The sequence below is a fragment of the Drosophila gunungcola genome, unplaced genomic scaffold (assembly GCF_025200985.1).
Source record: "Drosophila gunungcola strain Sukarami unplaced genomic scaffold, Dgunungcola_SK_2 000062F, whole genome shotgun sequence".
Lineage (NCBI taxonomy): Eukaryota > Metazoa > Arthropoda > Insecta > Diptera > Drosophilidae > Drosophila > Drosophila gunungcola.
In genome coordinates this window covers 287,872-313,334 of record NW_026453225.1, presented here as the reverse complement: position 1 = coordinate 313,334, position 25,463 = coordinate 287,872, and the positions used below count along the sequence as shown (strand labels likewise).

The 25,463-nt window shown below is 41.3% G+C and overlaps 1 protein-coding gene and 2 long non-coding RNA genes across 7 annotated transcripts; all 3 read left to right on the top strand.

The window, feature by feature from the left end:
- Positions 1–18,056: 18,056 nt before the first annotated feature.
- Positions 18,057–19,381, top strand: LOC128264255 (uncharacterized). The gene has a single exon (XM_052999666.1). The coding sequence runs from the start codon at positions 18,162–18,164 to the stop codon at positions 19,236–19,238; it is 1,077 nt and encodes a 358-aa protein (XP_052855626.1). The 5' UTR covers positions 18,057–18,161; the 3' UTR covers positions 19,239–19,381.
- A 1,163-nt stretch (positions 19,382–20,544) lies between these two features.
- LOC128264256 (uncharacterized) lies at positions 20,545–23,992 on the top strand. Of its 5 annotated transcripts, none has more exons than XR_008268683.1 (4): positions 20,545–20,621; positions 22,756–22,827; positions 23,639–23,799; positions 23,882–23,992. It is a non-coding gene; the product is annotated as an uncharacterized LOC128264256 (long non-coding RNA). The 5 variants fall into 5 exon arrangements; XR_008268684.1 differs by having other exon boundaries at positions 20,603–20,621; positions 22,778–22,827; XR_008268686.1 differs by lacking the exon at positions 22,756–22,827.
- On the top strand, positions 20,631–22,240 carry LOC128264258 (uncharacterized). The gene is made up of 4 exons (XR_008268689.1): positions 20,631–21,509; positions 21,824–21,845; positions 21,922–21,991; positions 22,094–22,240. It is a non-coding gene; the product is annotated as an uncharacterized LOC128264258 (long non-coding RNA).
- Positions 23,993–25,463: the final 1,471 nt, after the last annotated feature.

The window sequence follows — 25,463 nt, the reverse complement described above, 5'->3', positions numbered from 1 at the left end:
GACTGTTTCGGTACACCCACTCCAGTTTTATTTCTTCTGTGAGCGTAGTGAATCGCATGATTTTCCTGAGTTCTAGCGCATATTCCTTCGCTGGCTTGTTCTCACCCTGGTGTCTATGTGTGATGCTTTCCATAGCTTTCTCCTCATGATCCGCTGGCCTGTAATACTCTAGGAATTCTTTCCGGAAGGTGCTCCATGACGGCATCGGGTTTGGGTGGGTGTGCCACCAATCCAAGACACAACCTCTGAGAAGTATTACCATTGCCCCTGCTGCATGATCTAGATCTATACCGTATGCCGTCCTTCGACAAAATCCGTCGGGTTCGGCACTTGCAGGCATTTATGTTTTTCCTCGATGTGTTCCTCTGTGTCGGTTGTCCCACTAATGCCTTTCGGTTGGTTTCCTGTTCCGTAAGGTGCTGGTGATGGGCTTCTTGCGTGTTTCTGAGCCAGTTCTAAAAGGCGTTTGATAGTTTCCTCGCCGTGGTTGCCGTTCTTTATAAAATCTGACATTTGTCTTCGCATGTCCTCGCACAGTGTTTCTGGTTTGACCTCGAATTCTATTAGGTAGGCTTCCAGTTGGGCTTTATTGGCATTGCTTATCCAGCCTCGAGTTAACTTGTCTGCCATTGTATTATTTTGTGTTGTGTTGAGGAAGAGGGTAAACGATCATTGGTGTTTCTATTTGAGGATACTGTCTTTTTGTGTTCAATTTGCTCGGGCACCACTGTAACGACCCTGTTTTGGGATGCGGTATAGCTCGCCGTGGCCAGGGCTCGAGACAGATATTTTATTTACCTCCCTTTCCCCAAAGAAGAACACAAATCAAACGCTACAGAGTATGGTTATATTTTAATAGTACGATTGATTTAGACTACGTTTTCTAACTATAATTATAACGAGAGTGATACTGCTTGATAAGTGGCGTCGGCGCTGCTGAAGGACCGAATGTGGTACTGCTTGTTGATATCGACGCTGCGAAAGGGCCGAGTATATTGCAGCTCTTTGAGTATCGCACTGCTTTGAGTGTGGGATCGGCGCTACGGAAGGGTCGTATGTAGCACTGCTTTATGCTGGCACTGCGCAATGGTTCGAGGAACTGCTTGGCTTTGCAGCTGTGTAATGGCTGGATGAACTGCTTGACGTCGGCGATTCGGAAAGACCGATTGTGCACTGCTTGGTGTCGTCGTGTCTCGTCGTTCTAGTACGTCGGGTTCGTAGTGTTCTGGGTCGTTATAGAGGAACGAACTACTTGGATTTTCTAGTGGGATGTGGGAATGTAGGGCATCGTTAGTCTCGACCTGCCATTTTATTCCGTATCGTTTCCGGGTCGGAAGCCGGAAACGTGACTTCTGGTAGGAACTCACTGAGATGGGCCGGGCTCAGCGATCACGGCCGGGCCTGGGTGTGTATTCCAAAACCACACCGGGCGCCGGTGATCCTCACCAGGTCGTAGAGCCGATTTCAAATTGAACTCATACGGATCCACCACCACTACCAAGACTTACTACCAGTAACAGTTACCCGGGTATTCCTCCAAGTTTTTGTTTCCTCGAGAATCGTCGGAACGCAAGTGACTGGTCTGGGGCTGTGTCTCCGCTTATATAGGCGCTGCTTAGTGTGACCAGATCGGACGATGATGATAGTCCCGCTTTTGGTAATCGGGTTTATTGGGCGATGATTATCGGCAATCGATAACTTCGTCGAATAAGTGTGACCGGGTGCTGTTGGCTTTGGGCGCGCGTTGAATAATAAAAGGCCAGTATTTGGAATGTTCATTTTAAGTTTTAATGTGAAAGTTGAATTTTATATATTTGTGACGGTGGGTCGTCACAACCCCTAGAAAGCCGCACGGAAGCAGACATCCCGGCAGCTTACAACGCCACGTTGTTCTGCCCGAGGAGCTCAGACCGGACCAATGAGGAGATACTAGCCTTCATTGGTTTCCAAAACCGTGTCGAGACGGACGCCTGGAATGTCATCTCCAGGAAGAACGACGGAGCTGGTGCACTCCTGGTCGTAGGGATGGACCAGACCGGAAGGGATGAGATAGTGGAGCGTGACCACAAGCTCATCTTCCGGTTTGGCCACGTCAACGTGAGCGGTCTGAAAAAGACTAAGAAAGCTCCGGGAGAGACGTCCAGTGACGACATCTGTGAGGCTGTCGAGGATACCAGCGAACCACTAAATTTGGTGCCGATGTCGCAGAGTGGGGAGCAGGACGGACAATCCATCACTAGCATGGACATTGGGGACGACCAAGGGGATGGACACCCTATGTCATTCCTGGAGCTAGCCCAGGAGCTCCTCCTGGATGACAGCTGCGAGGAGGCTGAGGTTACCGTGATAGACGGTGGTGGAGAGACTTGCTCTCTCTCTTCACCAGAAATCACGGATCACCAAACCTCAGAGTGATGGCTGCAACAAGCAGCACTCGGCTAGCCCAGATAAACATCCATCGGGTCAAAACAGCAGCTGCTGTCTTGGCGAGGATGTTCACCTCCCAACACCTCGGGCTAGCCCTTGTACAGGAGCCATGGTGGCACCATGGCATAAAAGGCCTGTACACGAAAGGCACTAAGGTAATATGCGATCCAGGAGGATTACCTCCCAGATCATGCATCGTTATAAGGAAAGATATCAATCACAGTATCTACTCAGAGTTCATGAGCAGAGACTGCGTCGGCGTAGCCATCAATGGCACAGGAGCTGCACCGAAGCTAGCAGTAGCCTCCGCCTACTTTGCCGGGGAGGAGGCCAGTCCCCCGCCAGGAATACCCGGGCTCGTGGACCACTGCCGGACGAACAAGATCCCCCTCATCATAGGATGTGATGCCAACGTGCATCATGTGATCTGGGGCAGCACGGATGTCAACAACAGAGGTGAGCAATTACTAGAATTTATTTTAAACAATAACCTAGAGATCTGTAATGTCGGCGCCAGGCCGACATTTGTTACTAGGGTACGGGAAGAGGTGCTAGACATAACTCTGGCACCAATTCATTTAAACCCCACATTAGAAACTGCCATGTGTCACCAGAAGAATCCATGTCCGACCACAGGACAATTTTGTTTGAGGTAGCCTTCAATACAATAAGATGTAACCCTAAAAGAAACCCCAGGAAAACAAACTGGGACAAATTCAGGTCAACTCTAGAGCTCAATTTTTCCAACGAACCGTCAGGATACCCTAGACATCCCATGGAATTAGATAGAGCGGTAGACAACCTAGGTCACGAAATAGTGAATGCCTTTGAAGACAGTTGTCCTCTAGACAGACAGAAGCGGGAAACAGACGCACCATGGTGGTATGCTAGTCTTGAACGACTACGATTAACCACTCGGAAGCTCTTCAACAAACCAAAAACTGATAGGAACTGGTTACTATACAGGCAAAGCCTGACAACAAAGAGATCAGGAAAGCCAAACGGAAAAACTATAGGAACTTTTGTGAGGCAATAAGTAACGTCAACGAGGGCGCGAGACTGCACAAGGCATTAGCTAAAAGTGCAACGGATAGTAATTTAGCCCTGAGGAAAGGGAATAACACCTTCACCTCCACGGATCGGGAGAAATTAGAATTGCTGTTTGACACGCATTTCCCGGGAAGTACTCCCATTATGGGAAACATAATGCGTGAACAACATAGAACACCTAGTACAGTAGCTAGTGACTGGGCAGCAGCGAAGTCTATAGTTACGCCCGAGAAACTCAAATGAGCTATTGGAACCTTCCAACCATTTAAATCACCGGGATTAGACATGATCTCTCCATCTTTCTTACAGCAGGGGCAGGAACTACTCCTAACCCGCCTAAGAAGACTAATGGTGAGCAGCCTAGCCCTTGGGTACATCCCAAGTGCATGGTGCAGCGCTAGGGTGGTCTTCATTCCCAAGATCGGGAAGAAAGACATCACCAGCCCAAAGTCCTTCAGACCTATCAGCTTAACTTCGTTTTGTCTTAAAACGTTGGAGAAAATGGTAGACTACAGTATCAGAAGAACAGCTCTCAGAGACTGTCCGCTGAAAAACACACAGCATGCATACAGAGCAGGCCGTTCAACAGACACTGCACTTTATCAACTATGTCGCATCCTAGAAGGGGCAATTGACAGCAAAGAAATAGTTATCTGTGCCTTTCTAGACATAGAGGGAGCCTTCGACAACACATCACATGATGCGGTTCGAGCTGCCCTATCCAGAAGGAACATAGATGTTACTACGAGCAAATGGATTGGCAACCAACTTGAATCCAGGCAATCAACATGTACACTGGGCTCGGATAGCGTGACAATTGCAACAAGCAGAGGCTGACCGCAAGGAGGAGTACTCTCCCCTTTGCTATGGAGTCTGCTAGTAGAGGAGCTTCTCAGCAAACTTGCTGCAAAATGAATCCTCACTTACGGAGCACTTGCATGGGGTAAACGAGCTAAGCTCACCAGCATGCAAAACCAGCTAGGAAAGTTGCAAAGACTTGCCTGCGTATGCATGACAGGGGCAATGAGGACCTGTCCTACAACTGCCTTAGAAATTCTGATGGAGCTAACACCACTCCACTGAGTAATTGAAATTCAACGCAAAGCTACACTCCTGAGAATAAGCACTGAGGGCACAGGTAGTGGTTTCATTCTAAATAACAGGGATGCGACTAATCTGTTAGGTGAGGTGCCCCTAATACTCCACCCTAGGGATGAAATGACAGCCGAATTAATCTTCGAGCAGAACTTCACAGCATACCTGGGCAATAAGAAAGACTGGACCACTTTGTCTGAAGTGCACCCTATGGCTAAACACACCATAGCACGGTTCACAGATGGATCCCTGACACAACAAGGCACGGGCCTTGGAGTGGTAGGGCCTCGCATAAAAAACCACGAATCCCCTGGCCAATATACCATCATATTCCAGGCTGAGGTATGTGCCATTGGACGTTGTGCAGAGCTCAACATACAGCGTGGATAAAGGGAAAAGGACATATCGATCCTTTCGGACAGCCGAGCAGCAATCACTGCTTTACATAGTAACAAAATCACCTCGAAGCTAGTCGTAGAGGTGAAGAGTAAGCTAATATATTGGGCAGCCGAAACAGGCTGGCCCTCAGATGGATTCCGGGACATAAGGATATATCCGGAAATGAACTTGCCGATAAAATGGCAAAACTAGGAGCCGAACAGACCCTGATAGGACCAGAGCCCTACTGTGGCATAGGTAGGCACACTATAAAGGTATACCTTAGTAAAGAGGAAGGCGCCTTGAACACTGGAGGAATACCCCAGGCCTAAGGCAAGCCAAAACTCAAATAAATAACTATAACAAGAAGAGGTTCAAGGAACTTATTCAACTAGGGAAAAATTCACTTAGGATCGTTACAGGATTACTAACCGGGCACTATAGACTGAAAAGACACCTAGGTAAGATGGGAATAACCAGCAGTAGAACTTGCAGACTCTGCGACATGAGAACGAAACCTCTAAACACATCATCGCAGACTGTCCAGCATTAGCAAGTATAAGATGTAAAATCTTAGGAACGAGATCTCTTACACCTGAGCTCTTAGGAAGAATCAACCCATTAAAACTCCTCGACTTTATTCGAGGAAGTGGGTTGATATCTGAGCTGTAGGCTCTGAATGACGGTACAATAGATCTTATAGGTCGCGGTACACTAAACACCCCGATACTAATAATAATAATAATAATGGGATCTATATGATATAGTCGTCCGATTTGGTGAAATTAAAACCGTAATTCTGAAATATTTGACCATAAAAAAACAGCAAAGTTATAATTTTTTTCCGATTGTTCCTATTGGAGCTATATGATATAGTCGTCCGATTTTGATGAAGTTTAAACCGTAATTCTGAAATATTTAATATATACTAAATGTCGAAGAACTAAAAAAAAAAATTAAAAAACACCAAAGTTATAATTTTTTTTTATTTTTTTTTCGATTGTTACTATGGGAGCTTTATGCTATAGTCGTCCGATCCGGCTCGTTCCGACTTATGTACTGCCTGCAATAGAAATACAACTTTTGGAAAAGTTTCATGCAGATAGCTTAAAAACTGAGAGACTAGTTTGCGTAGAAACGGACGGACAGACGGTCGGACAGACGGACATGGCTAGATCAACTCTCCTAGTGATGCTGATCGAGAATATATTTTATAGGGTCGGAAATTTCTCCTCCACTGCGTTGCAAGCTTCTGACTGATATTATAATACCTTCTGCAAGGGTTTAATTAAAACAACTTTGCGTTAAAACATTAAGAACAAGCCATGGCGGAGTTACATGAGAGTAAAATGAAAAAGATCAATTTAACGACGAAGAACAGTTAAAGACATGAAAAACCTGAGAAAAATCTAAATGTGTTGAAAAATTTGCCGACGTTAAAAGTAAAACGCATTTAAAAACTTAAGTCTGTGCATGTGCAGTTAAAAAAAAAAACACAAAAAGATGATGAGATTTACGCACTAGATAGAGAAAAAATCTACTCGAACATGTGTTGGCAAAATAAACGATGAAATTCGCAAAAGTCTGCGTCTGGAAAGTAATATAAATACATATTTGCAATGGTGGACTCATTCACGAAGTTTATATGGCTTTTTCCAACAAAGACCACAAGCTGCGAGGAAACACTGAGGAAGCTCGAAATTTGGTCCGAAATTTTGGCAACCCAGTGCGTATTTGTCTCCGACAGAGGCTCCGCCTTCACAGGCAACTTGTTTGCAGAGCACATGAAGGAAAGCGGTATTGATCACGTTTCGAGCACAACGGGAGTTCCCAGAGGAAATGGGCAGTTAGATAGGGTAAATCGCACAATTTTATTGATAATCTCCAAGATTTCGGCAGAGGATCCCGTCACCGTTCGAGTTAATGTTTGGCGCGAAGATGAACAATAAGCCCAGCGATCATATAATACAGCCTTTAGAGGAGGAGTTATATTTATACTTTAATGAGAAGCGGCATCAACTCAGGCAAGAGGCAAAGGCCAATATTCAGCGGGCACAGGATTCATACAAAAAGAATTTTGATCTGGAGCGGAAACCAGAATTATTTATCAAGTTGTAGACTTTGTTGCTATACGCCGGACACAGTTCATCGCAGGAAAGAAACTGGCTGGAGAATACTTGGGCCCGTATGAAGTTTCTAAAGTGAAGAGAAATGGGCGATACGATATTCGGAAGGCAGCTGATGTAGAAGACCCATCCAACACTTCAACCAGTTGTGACTACATGAAGATGTGGCGTTACGTGAGGGTTAACGAGGATGCTTGGTCATCTAGGACAGACGATTAATCAGGAAGGGCCGAATGTAAGATTGTGAAGTAACATAAGCGGAATATCAGCAGAGAAGCAGCAGGATAAGCACCATATCAGCAGTGTAGCAGCAGGATAAGCAATACATCAGCAGAAAAGCAGAAAGCAGTAGTGCAGTAAAGCAGCAGCAGAGATGTATAGAATACGTTATGGATTTTTTTGATGATAGAAGAATGGGAAGTTCTAGAAAGGGGAATTCAGCAGAAGCAGAGAGAAAAAGTGACGCCGTAGGAAAAAAGCCGACAAAGTCAAACATTTTGTATCTTTTGCATATTTACTTTACATAATAATAATAAAATGCAAGTTGAGATTAACCTTCTCAGCTCACATATATACATTATAGGGTCGGCAATGTTTCCTTCACTGCGTTGCAAACTTCTGACTGAAATTATAATACCCTCTGCAAGGGTATAAAAATAGGTTTTATATTGATTTCTTAAAATTAAATGTTTTGGCAGTTATATTTTTTTTTACCTGCCTTCCAAAAAATGTTCTAATCAGACCAGCTCAGATTTACAATTTTGTAGTGTATTTATTTAACTGCAGTTGTCTTTCGTCCTGTCGTCCGGGTTCCGGGGCCTTTTTGACTCGGTCGGTGCCGGTGCTGGTCCTTGTACAGGCTTTTGTTGAAGATTTTGATTTTTGATTCGGCATCTGAAGTCCAGGGCCTTTTGGACTCGGGCGGTGCCATTGCTCGTTTTTTCACAAGCTTTGTATTTTATTTTTTTTCTGTGCTATAGTGTGTGAGGAGTCTTAAAACTCCCACAAATTCCGAGGCAGGAGAGCTGTGGACTAACGGTACCACGCTGGACATTGGACCCTCACACGGCAAGGGCAACAGGGTCGAACGGTAAATTGGCGGACTTCGGACCCGCACAAAGAGGACGCACCGTGAACTAACGGTGCGGCAGTGGACCTTGGACCCGATCACGCGAGCTGGGAAAGGGAAATAACGGGACCATCACAGGCTATAAAAGGCGGCGTAAGCGCAGCACAGAGGAAGTAATAGTGCGAGAATCAAAGCGAGTGCGTGTACGCGAGACCAGTAGAAAGAATAATCAAGTGCCGAGTACCAGGATCAAGATCTACAAAGCTGAGGCTTTAACGCTGAGATCCAACGGGTGCTAGGTCGTGGTTAAATCGAGCTCAGGGAGTCCTTGCGTGGAGTCTGCGGTAAAGGTGGCTGGGCGAAGAGGTCGAACCGAGTTCAACCTGCTAGGCGATACACCTTGCCGACACAATCCGGACCGACTTAGGGAGCCTGCGATAAAGGTGGCTAGGCGAAAAGGCTGAACCTTGTTCTACCTGCTAGTCGAAACACCTTGCCGGTCCCGACGGTGAGGTTCACATAACATCCAGAGTCTCGAAGGAGCCGTCACCAGCAAGCAGTCGTCGACGAGGAGCGACGCCGCGAAGGACAGCGACGAGGAGCGACGCCGCAGAGGACGACGACGAGGAGCAGTCAGCAGCTGAAGAGCCGCGAGGCTTGTAGAAGGAGACGAATAAAGACAGTTACGAGCCCAACAGAACTCTGGCGTTATTCTTTGGTCAAAGGCAATCACCCAATATAAATTTGGTGGAACGAACCCATAACCTCTCTGAGCTAGCCGCCCGTTACGGTAGCGAGCGAGAATACAGAGAAATCAGGTCGTTACATCTGGCGCCCATCGTGTGATTGCCCTGACCAAGAGAACAAAAGATCAAAGATGGGAAAGTCCTGGATTTATAATCTCAGGAAGGAGGACTTCGCCGAGGTGAGCAATGTTCTGGGAATAGAACTCGAGGGCTCGGTAGAGGCGATGAGGAAGACCCTGGCAGAGACGGTTGACCGCATAACAGAAGACCCGGTAGTGGCAGAGTTAGTGGCAGGTCTGGAGGTCAAATTCCGGAAGCTGCCGATGCCAAAATTCAAACTAACAGCCGCAGATGCCGAAGGCCTTATAGCAAGCCTGGATATTCAGAGCATGGCAAGCGACGGCAGGCAGCGAGAAGGCAGCCGCGGTATGACGGCAACGACAAGCCACTGGAGTTCCTGGAGCAGGTGGAGTGGTCAGCCGTGACATATGGTCTGGATATAAACCAGATGCCACGAGCAATGCCGGAGCTGCTGCAGGGCAGAGCCCTAAAGTGGTTCATAGCCAACAACCGGCAGTGGGACAACTGGGGGGACTTCATATTCAGCTTCCAAGGATATTTCCTTCCTCGAGGCTATATGGAGAAGCTAGCGGAGCAGGTCAGGCAGCGGAGGCAGACATACGGGGAAAAATTTAAAGATTACATGGTGGACATGCAGACGATGATGCGGCCTCTGGGAATGTCCGCCAAAGAAGTCCTGAACAGGATAAAGGAGAACAGCACCCCGGCCCTCCGAATGTTTATCCGGCCGTACGAGTGTCGGCACCTAGACACCCTGATGGCGCTAGCAGACGAGCTCGAGGAGCTGGAGGAGCAACGGGAGAAGTTTGAAATGGAAAACCACTCCCAGAGGACACAGAACCGCCCAGTGCCAAGGCCAAGGGCAGATCAGGGGATCACCATGAAGGACGATCAGCCGGTCAAACAGCGGTACTATCCGAAAAATCCAAAATGCAGGGCGAGATCAACGCCAAAGGGGACGAGCTACTTGAAAAGGGCTGCATCGAACCGTCAAGGAGTCCGTACAGCTCACCAATAGTCATGGTGAGAAAGAAGAACGGGAAATGGAGGCAAAGTGTGGATTTCAGGCAGATCAACGCAAAGTCCGTGAAGGATGCATATCCAATGCCGATGATCAACTACATCCTGGACCAACTCCGTGAAGCTAAATACATTAGCAGCCTCGACTTAAAGGACGGGTACTGGCAGATACCGTTGGAGGCAGCCAGCAGGCAGTACACCGCATTCACAGTGCCAGGGAAAGTTTCAATAGAAAGTTATGCCTTTCGGTTTACACTCGGCATCAGCAACATTCCAGCGGGCGTTAGACCAGGTAATTGGACCCGAAATGATGCCGCACGCTTTCGCGTATCAGGATGATATAATCGTCATCGGACGGACACTAGAGGAGCACATGCGGAACCTAAAGGAAGTATTCAGAAGACTGCGAGCGGCGAACCTGAAAGTAAACGCCGATAAGTGTAAATTCTTCAGGAAGGAACTTCAATACTTAGGGCATCGCATTACAGACCAAGGCATCGGGACGGATCCGGAAAAGGTATCAGCGATTGCATTGCTAAAACCACCGGCAACTGCCAAAGAACTGCGGCAGTATTTGGGAGTGGCGTCGTGGTACAGGCGTTTTGTGCCAGATTTTGCCACACTAGTGCATCCGCTGAACGCCCTTCTCCGAAAGGGTGTCAAATGGGAATGGACCGACGACCACCAGCAGGTCTTTAAAGCTGTCAAGGCAAGGTTGGTCGCCGACCCAATTTTGGCATGCCCGGATTTTACAAAGCCGTTTGTGCTGCAGACCGATGCCAGCGATTATGGGCTGGGTGCCATTCTCACTCAAAATTCCGACCAGGGTGAGCGGGTGATCTCCTATTCCAGCCGGACCCTAAACGAGTCGGAAAAGAATTACTCGGCCACTGAAAAGGAATGTTTAGCAATCGTGTGGGCCATAAGTAAATTAAAGCCATACCTGGAGGGATATCACTTCAAAGTGATAACAGATCACATGGCCCTGAAGTGGTTGAATAGCATCGAGAGCCCAACCGGAAGAATCGCGCGGTGGGCACTGGAGCTCCAGCAATACGACTTCGAAATCACATACAGGAAAGGACAGCTGAATATTGTGGCGGACGCACTGTCGCGGCAGCCCTTACCTGAAACCTGCCGAAGGTTGAAAACGATGTCACCTGGTCAGTCCAGCAGAACAAGCCGAATGTAGCTGGATAAGGGACATAAGGGCCAAGATAGCACAGAACCCCCAAAAATATCCGGACTATTTAGTGGAGGCTGACCGGCTGTACCGGCACATTCCTCACAGAGCAGGCAACGAGGATGTGGTCGCCTGGAAGCTATTCGTACCAAGCGGGTCAAGGCAGCGAGTCATGGCCTGAGAACCACGATACGCCGACGGCCGGACACATGGGCAGCCGGAAGACGATCGCGAGGGTGGCAGCGAGGTATTATTGGCCGGGCATGCACCGCGACATTAGGAAGCACGTGCGGAACTGGTGAGAGCTGCCTCAGGTACAAGCCCAGTCAGCTCCAGGCAGCCGGAAAAATGCTCACACAGATCTCAGAGGAGCCCTGGGCCACAGTATGCGCCGATTTCGTTGGGCCGCTTCCTCGGTCGAAACACGGGAACTCGATGCTACTAGTGCTCGTAGATCGGTTCTCGAAGTGGACGGAAATAGTGCCAATGCGTAGGGCTACCACAGGAGACGCTGGAAAAGGCAATCCGGGAAATGATTGTCTCAAGGTACGGCGTGCCGAAGGTCTTAATCACCGATAACGGGGTGCAGTTCACGAGCAGGGCGTTTCAAGCGGTTCCTGACAGAGTTGGGAGTGCGGCACCAGTTCACAGCCCCGTACACACCACAAGAAAATCCCACGGAGAGGGCCAATAGAACTGTAAAAACAATGATCGCCCAGTTTGCCGGACAAGACCAGAGAACCTGGGATGAGAAATGGCCAGAATTGCAGCTGGCCGTGAACTCTAGTGTATCCGAGTCCACAGGGTATTCGCCGGCATTCGTCACGCAAGGTAGAGAGCCCAGGTTACCGAGCGCGTTGTTTGATGAAGAAACCACCGGCACAGGAAGGGAAACCCAGACCCCATCGGAGAATGCAAAAAAAAATAAACGAAATCGTCGAGCTGGTCAGACGGAACATGGAGAAGGCGGCGCAGGATCAGGCGCGCCACTACAATCTCCGGAGGCGCCCTTGGAAACCACAGATTGGAGACACGGTATGGGCCTAGGAGCACCATCTATCCAAGGCAGCAGAAGGATTCGCGGCGAAACTGGCCCCCAGATACGAGGGACCGTTTAAAATAATTAATTTCGATTCTCCGGTTATTTGCATGGTCTTCCGCCGGCTGAGCCGGGCGACGGCAGGGCTCGGGAGGATCTGCCTAGGGAAGATACCACCGTCGGGCAATCCCAAGGAGTGGGCTCGCATCTTGGAGGCGCGGGCGGTCACTGTCCGCCAATGGGAGGCCCGGAGGGCGGCGAGGAGTGCAGCAGTCGCCGCGTGGCAGCAGAGGCTGAGGGACGCCGAGGCCGAGGAGGCCGCACTGTGGGCGCCGCCGCAGGAGCAGCCACAGCCGCCGCAGGAGCAGCCACAGCCGTCGCAGGGGCAGCCGCCGCCGCCGCAGGGGCAGCCGCAGCCGCCGCAGGGGCAGCCGCCGCAGGGGCAGCCGCCGCAGGGGCAGCCGCCGCAGGGGCAGCCGCAGGAGCAGCCGCAGCCGCCGCAGGAGCAGCCGCAGCCGGCGCTGTCGGCACCGCAGTCGCCATCGGCAGCGCAGCCGCCGTCGGCAATGCAGCCGCCGCTACCGCCACCACGTGCGCCGACGCCACCATCACCAAAACCATCGTCGCCGCCGAGGCAGCAGGAGTGGAGTGAACCCGCGCGAGCCGGGGGCCAAGTCGGCGAAACGCGTCGCAGAGACGGCCGATCGCGAGGCCCAGGAGGGGCTGGAGAAGGGGCCATGGGAGTGGCCATCACCGCCGGAGACGTCGCGGGACGCGGCGCCACCCCCGAAGCTGGCGCGGCAGACTTCGTGCCCGGAGCCGCGAGCCCCACCGGCGAGGCCGACGCTGCGGAGGCAGCAGTCGGAGGGCGCGGAACCATGGTCGGAGGTTCCGGAGGCGGAGTGGCCGGCGCGGGTGGCCGAAGAAGCGCGACGGCAGCGAGGGAAGCACAGGAAGGCCAGGTTGGCCAAGCTCGTGCTGCACGGGGAACAGCGCTACCGAGTGAAGGTAGCAGGGGGCCGGGTGTGGGTGTTTAGGGCCCAATAAATCGGATCCCAGCATTATGCCCAGCAGTTGTTATTTGAGTAGGGTATCACAACACAGCACAACACAGAAAAAAAAAAGTGGTCCGCCGCAGCAGCCGATCGTGGAACGGTGGCGGTGAGGGGGGATCGCGGGCCAAGCACGCGGACCGGCAGAAAACACGAGGCTGCCGCAGGTGTATGGCGAGGGGGGGTCACTTGCTGCCGCAAGGGTCTCCCGGGGCACGCGGTCCAGGGTCAGCACCCCGAGACATGTTAGGGGCATCAGGGGCATCATGGTCATGGTGTCGCTGTAAAGAAAAAAGTCGTTAATTAAAGGAAAACTACAAGCAGCAAGTTTACTTATCAGTTTTTTCAAAACAACGAGGCCGTGAGGAAATTAGGGACGGGGGCGCCAGGCGATAGGTGGTCGATCGATAGTTGCAATCGATGGGTACAAAAAAATACTGGATTTCTCAAGAAACGGTCGCACGGAGGCAACTTAAGACAACGGAAACGATAACGATAACGGCAACAACGATGGCAATGCTGGACCCACTATCGATAAGTGCGATCGAGACAGGGTCAGTAGAGTGGCCAGACGACGGGAATCGGAATAGTGATTTCAAACACGGGGAAATGTCTGGGCGGGAAATTCAAATTCTACGCGGAGAATGGTCGAAGGAACGAGATGCAGCTTTGGGAAAGTTCAAGTCTTTCGGGGAACTGTCTGGGGAAAAGGCTAATGCAGCACAGCCATGGGAAAGTTAAAGGTCTTTCAGAACGCTGTCTGGGGGGAGTCTTACGAGGACAGTTTAGGGAAAGTTGAAGTCTTTTGGGGAACTGTATGGGGTCACGAGGAGAACGAGTTTGGCGGGGAATTTGAATGAACGAACAACAGGGGCGGGGAGATCACCACTTTCATAACATTTCCGATGTGAGGAGTCTTAAAACTCCCCACAAATTCCGAGGCAGGAGAGCAGCATAGCAACACCGAAGGAGGCGAGAATGCCGGAGGAGTCAAGGGCAACAAGGTCAAACGGTAAACAACGGACCTTGGACCCGGGCAAAGCCGAGACACCGTGGACTAACGGTAGCACGCTGGACATTGGACCCTCACACGGCAAGGGCAACAGGGTCGAACGGTAAATTGGCGGACTTCGGACCCGCACAAAGAGGACGCACCGTGAACTTACAGTGCGGCAGTGGACCTTGGACCCGATCACGCGAGCTGAGAAAGGGAAATAACGGGACCATCACAGGCTATAAAAGGCGGCGCAAGCGCAGCACAGAGGAAGTAATAGTGCGAGAATCAAAGCGAGTGCGTGTACGCGAGACCAGTAGAAAGAATAATCAAGTGCCGAGTACCAGAATCAAGATCTACAAGGCTGAGGCTTCAACGCTGAGATCCAACGGGTGCTAGGTCGTGGTTAAATCGAGCTCAGGGAGTCCTTGCGTGGAGTCTGCGATAAAGGTGGCTGGGCGAAGAGGTCGAACCGAGTTCAACCTGCTAAGCGATACACCTTGCCGACACAATCCGGACCGACTTAGGGAGCCTGCGATAAAGGTGGCTAGGCGAAAAGGCAGAACCTCGTTCTACCTGCTAGGCTAAACACCTTGCCGGTCCCGACAGTGAGGTTCGCATAACATCCAGAGTCTCGAAGGAGCCGTCACGAGTCAGATACCAGCAAGCAGTCGACGACGAGGAGCGACGCCGCGAAGGACAGCGACGAGGAGCGACGCCGCAGAGGACGACGACGAGGAGCAGCAGCAGCTGAAGAGCCGCGAGGCTTGTAGAAGGAGACGAATAAAGACAGTTACGAGCCCAACAGAACTCTGGCGTTATTCTTTGGTCAAAGGCAATCACCCAATATAAATTTAATGGAACGAACCCATAACCTCTCTGAGCTAGCCGCCCGTTAACGTAGCGAGCGAGAATACATAGAAATCTGGTCGTTACAAGTGGTCCGGGACCCTTTGGACTAGGGCGGTGCCGGTGCTTATTTTTTATTTAGGTGTTTCCCGATTTATTTTTGTTACTAGTATAATTTCATTATTGACACTTTGGGTATATTTCTCCCATTTTTTTTTTTTTTTTTTTGAGTTTCGTTGGTATATTTTGGGTTGATATATTTTGAGTTATTTTTTAGTTGCACTCGCCAAGCTGTGGGAATAAGCTCGCGCATCTTATCACTCGCTGATGGCGTGTGTGGTTAAATTACGTTTGCACTTAAATTTTAATTTGGCTTACATTCTTGACGATGGTACGGTGTGTACTCTGTATGTATGCACACTACTAATATTAATATAATAAAAAGCGTAATTCAGAGTTCTTTAACCATTACTATGCTGATGACGGACGGAAAGACGGACATTGCTAAATTGACTCTCCTGTTGATGCAGATCAAGAATATATTTATTTTATAGGGTCTTAGATGTCTTCTTCACTGCAATGAAAACTCTGACTGAAAGTGTATTAGCCCTGCAAGGGTATACTAACTTTACCATTAACAATAACTATTCATAAAAGCCAAGGGCTAACAAACACCTCTGGAGTTGCTGTATTGGTGAAAGTGTTTGTGCAAATAGACAAACATATGTTGCGTTATCTCATTTTAAAACTCTTACACTCTAAAATAAAAAAAATGATAACTTAAATGTTTTTTAATTTTTTTCTGTAGCTTTTTAATATTTAGTAGTGGTTTATTTCTTAAGAATTACGGATTACATATTATTAAAATCAAACAACTCAATAAAAAAATAAAATTTTCCAATATATATTTTTAAAAAATTTTTTGGATAAGTAATGTGCTAATGATTACAAATTAGGCTTTTAATTTGACTAAAAACGGAAACGATATCATATAGCTGCCATAGGAAGAACTTAATAATTGAGCCAAAAATCAACATAGCTTCAATTTTGATAAGCATATTGTGCGAATAATTGTGCTGGAAATCATCAAAGCTTAAAAATTCAAAATTTAGATGTTTTCAAGAATATTTAATTAGAAAAAAAACCGTTATAAGGTTTAAATATATATAATTTCGTCCTCACTTACAAATTTTTGCAAGACGAAAAACCCAAAATGGCGCTTGTGGTGACGTTTTGACTTGGAATGCCAAAACTGCGTACAAGCTGATGTTTCAGGATTAATCTGAAACACACAAATTATAACTAAATTTAATGGAGCAATGACGTAATGGTGCGATTTCAAATTTTGGCCTCGATTTTAATAATAAATAATAATAAATGAAAAAAATTATAACTTTGCTGTTTTTTAATTTTTTTTTAGTTCTTCGACATATAGTAATGGTAAAATATCGGAAAAATAAATGAAAAAAAATTATAACTTTTCTGTTTTTTAATTTTTTTTTTAGTTCTTCGTGATTTAGTAATGGTTAATTTTTCAGAATTACGGTTTAAATTTCATCAAAATCGGACGACTATAGCATATAGCTCCCATAGGAACAATCATAAAAATAAATGAAAAAAAATTATAACTTTTCTGTTTTTTAATTTTATTTTTAGTTCTTTGAGATATAGTAATGGATAAATATTTCAGAATTACGGTTTAAATTTCATCAAAATCGGACTCCTATAGCATATAGCTCCCATAGGAACAATCATAAAAGTAAATAAAAAAAAATTATAACTTTGGTGTTTTTAAATTTTTCTATAAGTTCTTCGACATATAGTAATGGATAAATATTTCAGAATTACGGTTTAAATTTCATCAAAATAGGACGACTATATTATATAGCTCCCATAGAAATAATAAAATTATATAAAATAACTACCTAATAATTGAGCTGCAAATCATCATTGCTTCAATGTTTTTAGACATATACGCAAGTAAATCATAATTTTAATGTTTTCAAAAATATTTAATTCTTGCAATACCTGCAAGGGTATATAAACTTCGGCTTGCCGAAGTTTGCTTCCATTCTTGTTAAGTCTTTTTTTACTTTTAAGCTTTCCAAAAAGTATTAAATACAAAAAATGTGTAACTTTTATAGGATTTAGTCTTCAAACAGAACCGTTTGTAGGTCGAAGTCGTTCCATAAAGGCCAACTCATCCTTTAGAACAGTGGCCTGTATAAACTTTTTGAGCGAGAATCGAAAAACCCGTTAAACGCAATATAAAATAAAAAAAATGTCACAAATTGTAATTTAACATCATGTAAAAGACTATGATAAAAACAGTATTAATTTAAATAGTTTGGGTAACAATATCTTCGCGCTTTGTGGGGGTGGCCAAATTGTAGGCTGCATATTAAATCCCAAATCGACGTTCATACGGACTGACAGACAAACGGACATCGTTAGGTCGACACGGCTACTGCACATGACCAAGAATATAAGCACTTTCGACAATGTTTCCTTCTACCCGTTACATACACGCAACGAAAACAATATATTCTAAGAATTGAAATACTACTATTTTTTTCTGTTTTAATAGTAGATAAAACCCTGATTAAACCTGATTATTAATATACAAATGTTATTCTTGTAAATTCAAAATTTGTTTTTACTCTTTAAAATAAAATTTAAAAAAAGGGGTAATGGTTCATTTTTTTATAATGTGGACGAGTATTAAAAGTTTTTATTAGCAAAAATAAATTATGAACCTCCAAGCATAATTAAAAATGTACTCGACAAAGTGTACATATATACCCCACTGATTTAAAACCTTAGGGTACAAATTACTATGCCTCTTACGATTTCACCTCAGCTGTGCCCATTATAAATGAGGTTGTCTATATGTAGCAACTTTTTCAGCTTGTTAAAATATCTTATGAGCTATTTATATATCATTCAGATACTAACAAAAATTTAAAAGCATCGTCTGCATTTCATCTCAGTTATTTTAATTCTCTATTATGTAGTACTTCAAGGCAGCGCGAGCTTTATCGTAATTTTTGCAATGAATTGTTTCTGTTTTACTTTTATTACCTGGCAACTATGGTTAATTCAAGCCAATCAAATAATTGTCAGTGCTAATCGGCACCACGCCGGAACATACCATTTGCCGCAATCCTTACAAGGAGAACAAATACCGAAGGAATTTTATAAAGCAATCGAAAAGTCCGAAGGCAGTAAACAAAATCTTCAACATAAGTTACGACATTTCCTGGAAAAACTTCAACAAAATTTGACCATGTCGTCAGTGTTAAGTGACTCGGACAATACTGCTGCGAATATTGAAGACTATATACTTAGAATGCAGGAATTGTCGACATTTTTTTATAAAGCCTCATTCTCTTTCGAACAATTCGCTGTTGATACTGACAGTTTATATGAAATAACGAAAAATACAAGTCATGCTCTTCTGTTAAAGCTGCGACAAGTCCCAACAGCTCAACCAACACTCGTTAAAGTTCTGCTTACAAACTACTTTGCGGAAATGGAATTCTTTCACGTACTTTTTTCAGAAATTATAGACGAAGCTCTGGAATACACAATAGAAACCCTAAGGGCGATTAAAAACATATTTTTGTACTATGCTGATACTCAAAGTTTAATTCTGCAAAATTGGAAACTGAAGCTTAATCTGGAGTGCTGCAAACTTTATGTTGACTTTTTACAAAAACATTCAGCTCAGATTTTTAAATGTGCTGCTGGGGATCATCTTAGTTTTGCTTATGACGTTTATGCCGTGACACAAATTAATGTCAAATACATTTTAAAACAGTTAGAGTTTCGCATCCAAAATATTTTTAATTGTTTTAGGTCTAAAAGCTTCACTATACGATGTAAATTTCTCAAAAGCGCGGACCGAGATCTTGAAAATTTATTTAGCAAACTTGACGAATTAGATATGTTTTTCGATGCAAAAAATAAAAAATTCAGTGTTTCGGCAACGAGGTTTCGACAAAGAACTACATCATACGACAATACTGGAAAATTTATATCGACTCTTGATGATTGTCTCCCAATTGACTTTCCACATACTCAAATGTCAACTGATCTTAAGAAATGCTTTTATTTTTTTAATAACTAGAGTTGTTATATTTATCGAACTAGAGTAAATGTTCCAATAAATATAAATATACATGTTTCCACACATTACAAATTCATTGTTTTTATATTTATCTTGCCTTTAATATTGCTTATGTTTCTGGATGGACCTTCTTTTAAACTATTACCACTTGCGCAAGAAATAATTGGTAACTGGCTTCCAAAAATGCACCCTAAAACTCAAATAACTTGTTTTTTTGGTGGCAAGTTGCGATAAACTTTTCTTATCTATTGAAAATAAAATATTTTTTCATATTTATACACTGGTAAAAAAAAGAAATAGTAAAAATAAATATGCGCATATTGAATTGTAAAATGCGTATTTCATATTTAAAGTAAATATAAAAATATTGAAATTAAATACAAAACATATTTAATTCCATAATTTAATATTAAAATATTTAAATCAATGTGAATTTGTTTGTTTTAAATTTTATCATATTAAAATTGAAAATTTTCAGACTAAAAAAAAACATAGTCAAATTAAGAATGTGTCATATTTAATTATAGTACGAAAACTGAAAATTATTTTAAGTTTTTAATGATTTTTACATTGATCAAAACATTATTACAGTTGATATTGTCAATTAAATTTTATTAGCTCAATCTTAGGGAAATATATTTAATAAATATGGGATTTAATATTTTTAAATTTAAATCTAATATTATTTTTATTAATATCTATGTTTAAAGTATTATATTGAAATGGCTCAATATTTGAATTTAATATTAATCGTTATACATAACAACTTAAATTTAAATATTAATTTTGTTATTTTAAATATCATATTAAATTCCAAAATTTAATATTAAAATATTAATTTCAATGTGGTAAATATTGAGTTTAAATTTTGGGCAATTTGTTATAAATTTTATCTTATTAAAATTAAAAACTTTCAGACTAAAAAAACACATAGTCAAATTAAGAATGTGTCATATTTAATTATAGTATGAAAACTGAAAATTATTTTAAGTTTATAATGTTTTTTACATTGAACAAAACATTACAGTTGATATTGTCAGTTAAATTTTAATGCTCAATCTTAGGGAAATATATTTAATAAATATGGTATTTAATATTTTTAAATTTAAATCTAATATTATTTTAATTAATATCTATGTTTAAAGTATTATGGTAAGTAGTATGGCTCAATATTTGAATTTAATATTAATCGTTATACATAACAACTTTAATTTAAATTTTATTTTTGTTACTTTAAATATTATTCCTATTTAATTTAAAGTTGTAGTCGAGTCCATTTATCGCTGATGCCAAAGCCGCGCGCGTCTCTCATCAGAAACACAAATCAAAGATAGTGATGTGCCAAAATAATTAATCTGGATCGCGATTCTTACACGTTATTGGGTGAAAAATTCTGCCATAAATTTGTTTAAGGCTTTTCTTATGTGCATACATACCCAGTCGGAAGTTAGAGAACGCATTCCAATAAAAAAGCTTCTTTCGTGCATGCTTTGCAAGCGAAAAAGAATGTAAGAAGCTATAAAGAAGCCTTTTTTATGCATTCTAAAGAGTTTTTGTGAAACCGTCCCTTCCACTACAATGCATTAAAAAGCCTTCTTTTGCAATGTAAAAAAAAACTGAAACCCGAACGATGCCGATCGTCCGATATTTTTGAGATCGTGTTTTTCACCGAAAACCTCGCTTACGAAAGAACGCAAAAAGAAGTCTTGTTTCGGAATGGACAAAAAAATGGGAAACCAATTTAATCTATTTTCCTTAATGAACAGCAGCGGCGTAAATATATTCACTTTTTATCTTTAAAAACAATATCTGAACGCTTTGTTATGTTTGGGGTATATGACTTGTTAAACTTTTCCTAAAATTAAATCTGTAAAAAATATTAATATTTAATTTTATTAATAATAATATTTAATATATTTTATATTGTATTAGAAAATTATTAATTTGAATCAGTTTTTTATATATTTTAATTTTAGGTAATAATATATACACGATTACATGATTTTTTTTCAAAGCGTGATTTTGTTTTAAATTATTATTTTACATTGCCGGCGCTATAGTTTCCTCCGCCACTGTATTCACAAGGAGTAACCGAACAAAACGGTACTCTAAAAAGCAAACGACAAGAAAAAAAGGGAAAATGCAAGAATGCGCGCGGTCTTTTTCGTTTCTTTTGCATTTCTCGCCACTTGCATTTTGATTTTCATTTGAAATAGCTGGTGCCTCTGTGATTTGTGAAATTAATATATTCTTTGCGGTTTTAATTTTCAAGTAAGTATGTTGATATAAACAAACTAAATAGGAGTTCCAATACTGTTAATAAAATAACATGAACCAAACAATGGATTAATTAAAAAAATAAGTGATGTGTACCTGTGCCAAAAAAATATTAAATTTATAAACACTTATTAACAGTCTTAAAAACAGTGTACGGTCAAAACAAATGTAAACAAATTGTTCCTAAAACTGTGTGTGGCTGTTAATCAAACAAATAAAAAGAATTATTTTTTTGAGCGTACACTGCAATAAGACTTGAGTTTTAATTTAATTAATGCGTTTTAAATATTAATTTCGTTTAATTCCAGAAAAACTATTTCAAAACAAAAGGTAATTTATATATTTCATAAATTTAAATTTTTTGTTTTGTGAACTCGTTTTGTTTATTTGTGTGTTGATAATGGAGCTTTATTATGACGGTACTAGGGACAGGGAAGGTTTTGCGTCCTACATTCATTTAAATGAAACATTATTCGGTAAGTGTTTTACAAACTTACAATCGTATTTTAATAAAATTACATATTTCCTTCTCATTATTATATTTTATATTATATTTTCTCATTATTATATTTTCGGAGTCACAAAGAAGAGACGGTTACCGCTTCACAGACCATTTTAAAGACCTTCGACTGGCCTTCACTAGGGCCAAAAATAAAACTTATAAGGCTAAAAGTATGGCCAAAAAGATGAGAGACGACGAAAACGGCCAGGAGTAATACAATAAGTTTTAAAGCATGTTTATATTAAAAAAAAATTAAATAAATAAAAATTGGAATTGAAAAAAGAATCGGTTCCCAATAGCTTTTTTGGGAACGATAATATTTGCATTCTTGGGTAAGACTATTAGAAGGCATGTTTTGCAATCATTCTGAATGTGTTTCTGTGGAAGGAATCAATATTAATTCTGTAGATGTGTTACACAATGCTTGCTTTGGAAGCTATCCAGGAAGGTTCCCGAGGAACGTTTCTAAGTTAAGACTCGTTCTTAGATCGGTTCTAAAAGAAGGCTTGCTTTTTGTCCCGTCTCGAACAAAAAGGAAAGGGAGCTTTCAGGGATCTGGAATGCGTTTTTCGCATGCAAAGGAAGCGTAAAAGAACGCATCCTGGAAGCGTGTTTTTTCCGACTGGGCGGACTCTGCACATACATGCATATATTTGTATGTAAGTGTGTGAGAATATTTAAAAAAAAAAGTCTTCTAGAGTTATTCACCATTTAACTGTGTATTTTACCGCGATCTAGTTTAACATGATTAACCCTCAAGATTAAGATCACGCCAAGATTAATTTTTAGCTTCGGAAGCATATTTGGTAAGTACCGATCTAAAAATAAAAATATAAATGTGGTAATGTTATGTACATATGTACATACGCACGCTGTGTATACATGTTTGTATGCATGCATGTGCAGCGTGCGTTTACCGATTTAGTTTCCGCCAAAAAAATTAACCAAAAAAAAAAAACGGTAAACGCATTCTGCACATGCATGCATATGTGGCTGTATTGAGAATAGAATAAAAAACAAGTACACGAATAAAAGAAAGTAATATTAAAAATAAATATGTGAATATTAAATTGACGTTTAATATAAAAGTATTTAAATTAAATATTAAATCATAATATTAAATACATTAAATATTTAATAGAATGACTTAATATGTATGTACCCCTATTTAAATTAATGTGAAAAATATTAGATTTCAAGTGGTTAATCTTTGTTTTAAAAAATATATATTGAAGTTTAATATGGTTTAACTTAATACTCACATATGTAAATTTAATATTTCATTTTTATTAGTACCTTTCAATATGTTTCCTTGATGATCATATTATTGATCATCTTGCTAAACATCTTTACTTGAATAAGGTTATCACGCTCATCCTTGCCGGAAGAAAGACAAATTTTGCACCCACCCTCAACCACGCCGAGAATAAAATTTGTTTACAGCAGCAAAGCTCATAAAAGTCTTTGGTAAGTGCCGTTTTTTTTTATTTATGAACATTTCAGGGACCGCTAGTAGCGTAATGTTTAAATTTTTGTAGAGAAAAAAGAATAACAAAGTTTTCAAACTGCGAATACTTGATTTGATTTTAGAAAAACCCAAGCCTAACAAATCTATTTTCAGATACAAATCGATTTTAATTTAATGTTTCCTGGAAAGGAAATGCGCATTAGCTTTAAAATGGGAAGCGTTTAAGAAGAAAATACAACAGTACTATGCGTATAATATCCACAAAGTAAACAGCAAGAAGCTGTTTATGAATTTCAAGAATTCAGAGACTATTGGTAAATTACAATTTGAAATATTTTGTTTTATTTTTTAATTAAATTTCTTATTTTTGTCTTTCCTTTATTTCTTTTTCATCAGACTTTATTTTGACTATACTGCTCCCCTCAATTTTACCGTCCAATACATGGTACTCTTCAAAAGCACCAAAAACCAGGACGCCCAGGAAAGTCGCCGACTATCGCCAAAGGATTGCTGAACTTGTCGGTAAAAACTATTTGAATTTAAAAACAGTTTAACCATTTATGTTTGTAGAAAGCCACAAAGCAACCAATTTAAAAACATGTATAAAGTAAGTGTTAAAAACTTTGATAAACTATATAAGCCGTACTGTTGATAATTTGTACTGAAATAAAATGATTTAAAAAAAATAACCTGCTTGATTTTTTTCGTATGTTATAAAATGTTTTTGAATAATTTAAATGAATATACCCTGCATTTGATTTAAATATAATAAATATTTGTATTTAAGACGCTTAATAATACATTTTATATAATTCATATTTAAACTAAATAATTAAATATTTAAATTGAGTGCAATTCATATTAAAATTAAATATGAATTGCACTGTATTTAAATTTGGAATATTTAATTTAAAGATGTTTTATATTAACATTAAATACGATTATAAATTAAATTAAATATTTTAATATTTAAAACAAAGATGCACCGTACTTAACTTCAATTTATTTCATATTAATTTAAATACGGTTTCTACTTAAATTAAATATTCTAATATTTAAAACAAACATGTTTCATAATTATTTTACATACGATTTCTAGTTAAATTAAATGTTTTAATATTTAAAATAAAAACTGATCGTGTTTAATTTAAATTAAGTATTTAAAATATTAAAAATTACTCTGTAAATATTTAAATTAAATACGAAAATAAAATTAATATGGTGCATATTTAAAGTTAATATAAGCCGCAATGGGTGAAAATCAAAGTGAAAAATATTTAAATTGAATACAAAATATTTAAATTTACTACGTTTTTTTTACCAGTGTACCCTCGCAGAGGGTATTATATTTTCAGTCATTTCCGACCCTATAAAGTATATATGTTCTCGATCAGCATCACTAGGAGAGTCGATCTAGCCATGTCCGTCTGGCCGTCCGTCTGTCTTAAAAGGAAAAATCGAAAAATAAATGAAAAATAATTATAACTTTGCTGTTTTTGAATTTTTTTTAGTTCTTCGACATATAGTAATTGTTAACTATTTCAGAATTACGGTTTAAATTGCATCAAAATCGGACGACTATATCATATAGCTCCCATAGGAACAATCGGAAAAAAAATAAAAAAAAAATTATAACTTTGCTGTTTTTAATTTTTTTAGTTCTTCGACATATAGTAATGGTTAAATATTTTAGAATAACGGTTTAAATTTCATCAAAATCGGACGACAATATTATTTAACTCCCATGGAAACAATAAAAATATATAAAAATTTGTTTTACTTAAATGTAACTTTTCTACCTTGTAATTTTTTAAAAATGCTATTTGTCTTATTAATAATTTGACAGTTCAGAACTACGTTTTTAATTTAATAAAATCGGAAACCAATATCATATAGCTGCCATAGGAACTATCAAATAATTAAGCTGCAAATCATTATAGCTTCAATGTTTTTAAACATATACTCAAGTAAATCATTA

Coding starts and splice junctions, on each gene's coding strand:
- LOC128264255 (XM_052999666.1), top strand. CDS start 18,162: ATGAATTGTTTCTGTTTTACTTTTATTACCTGGCAACTATGGTTAATT.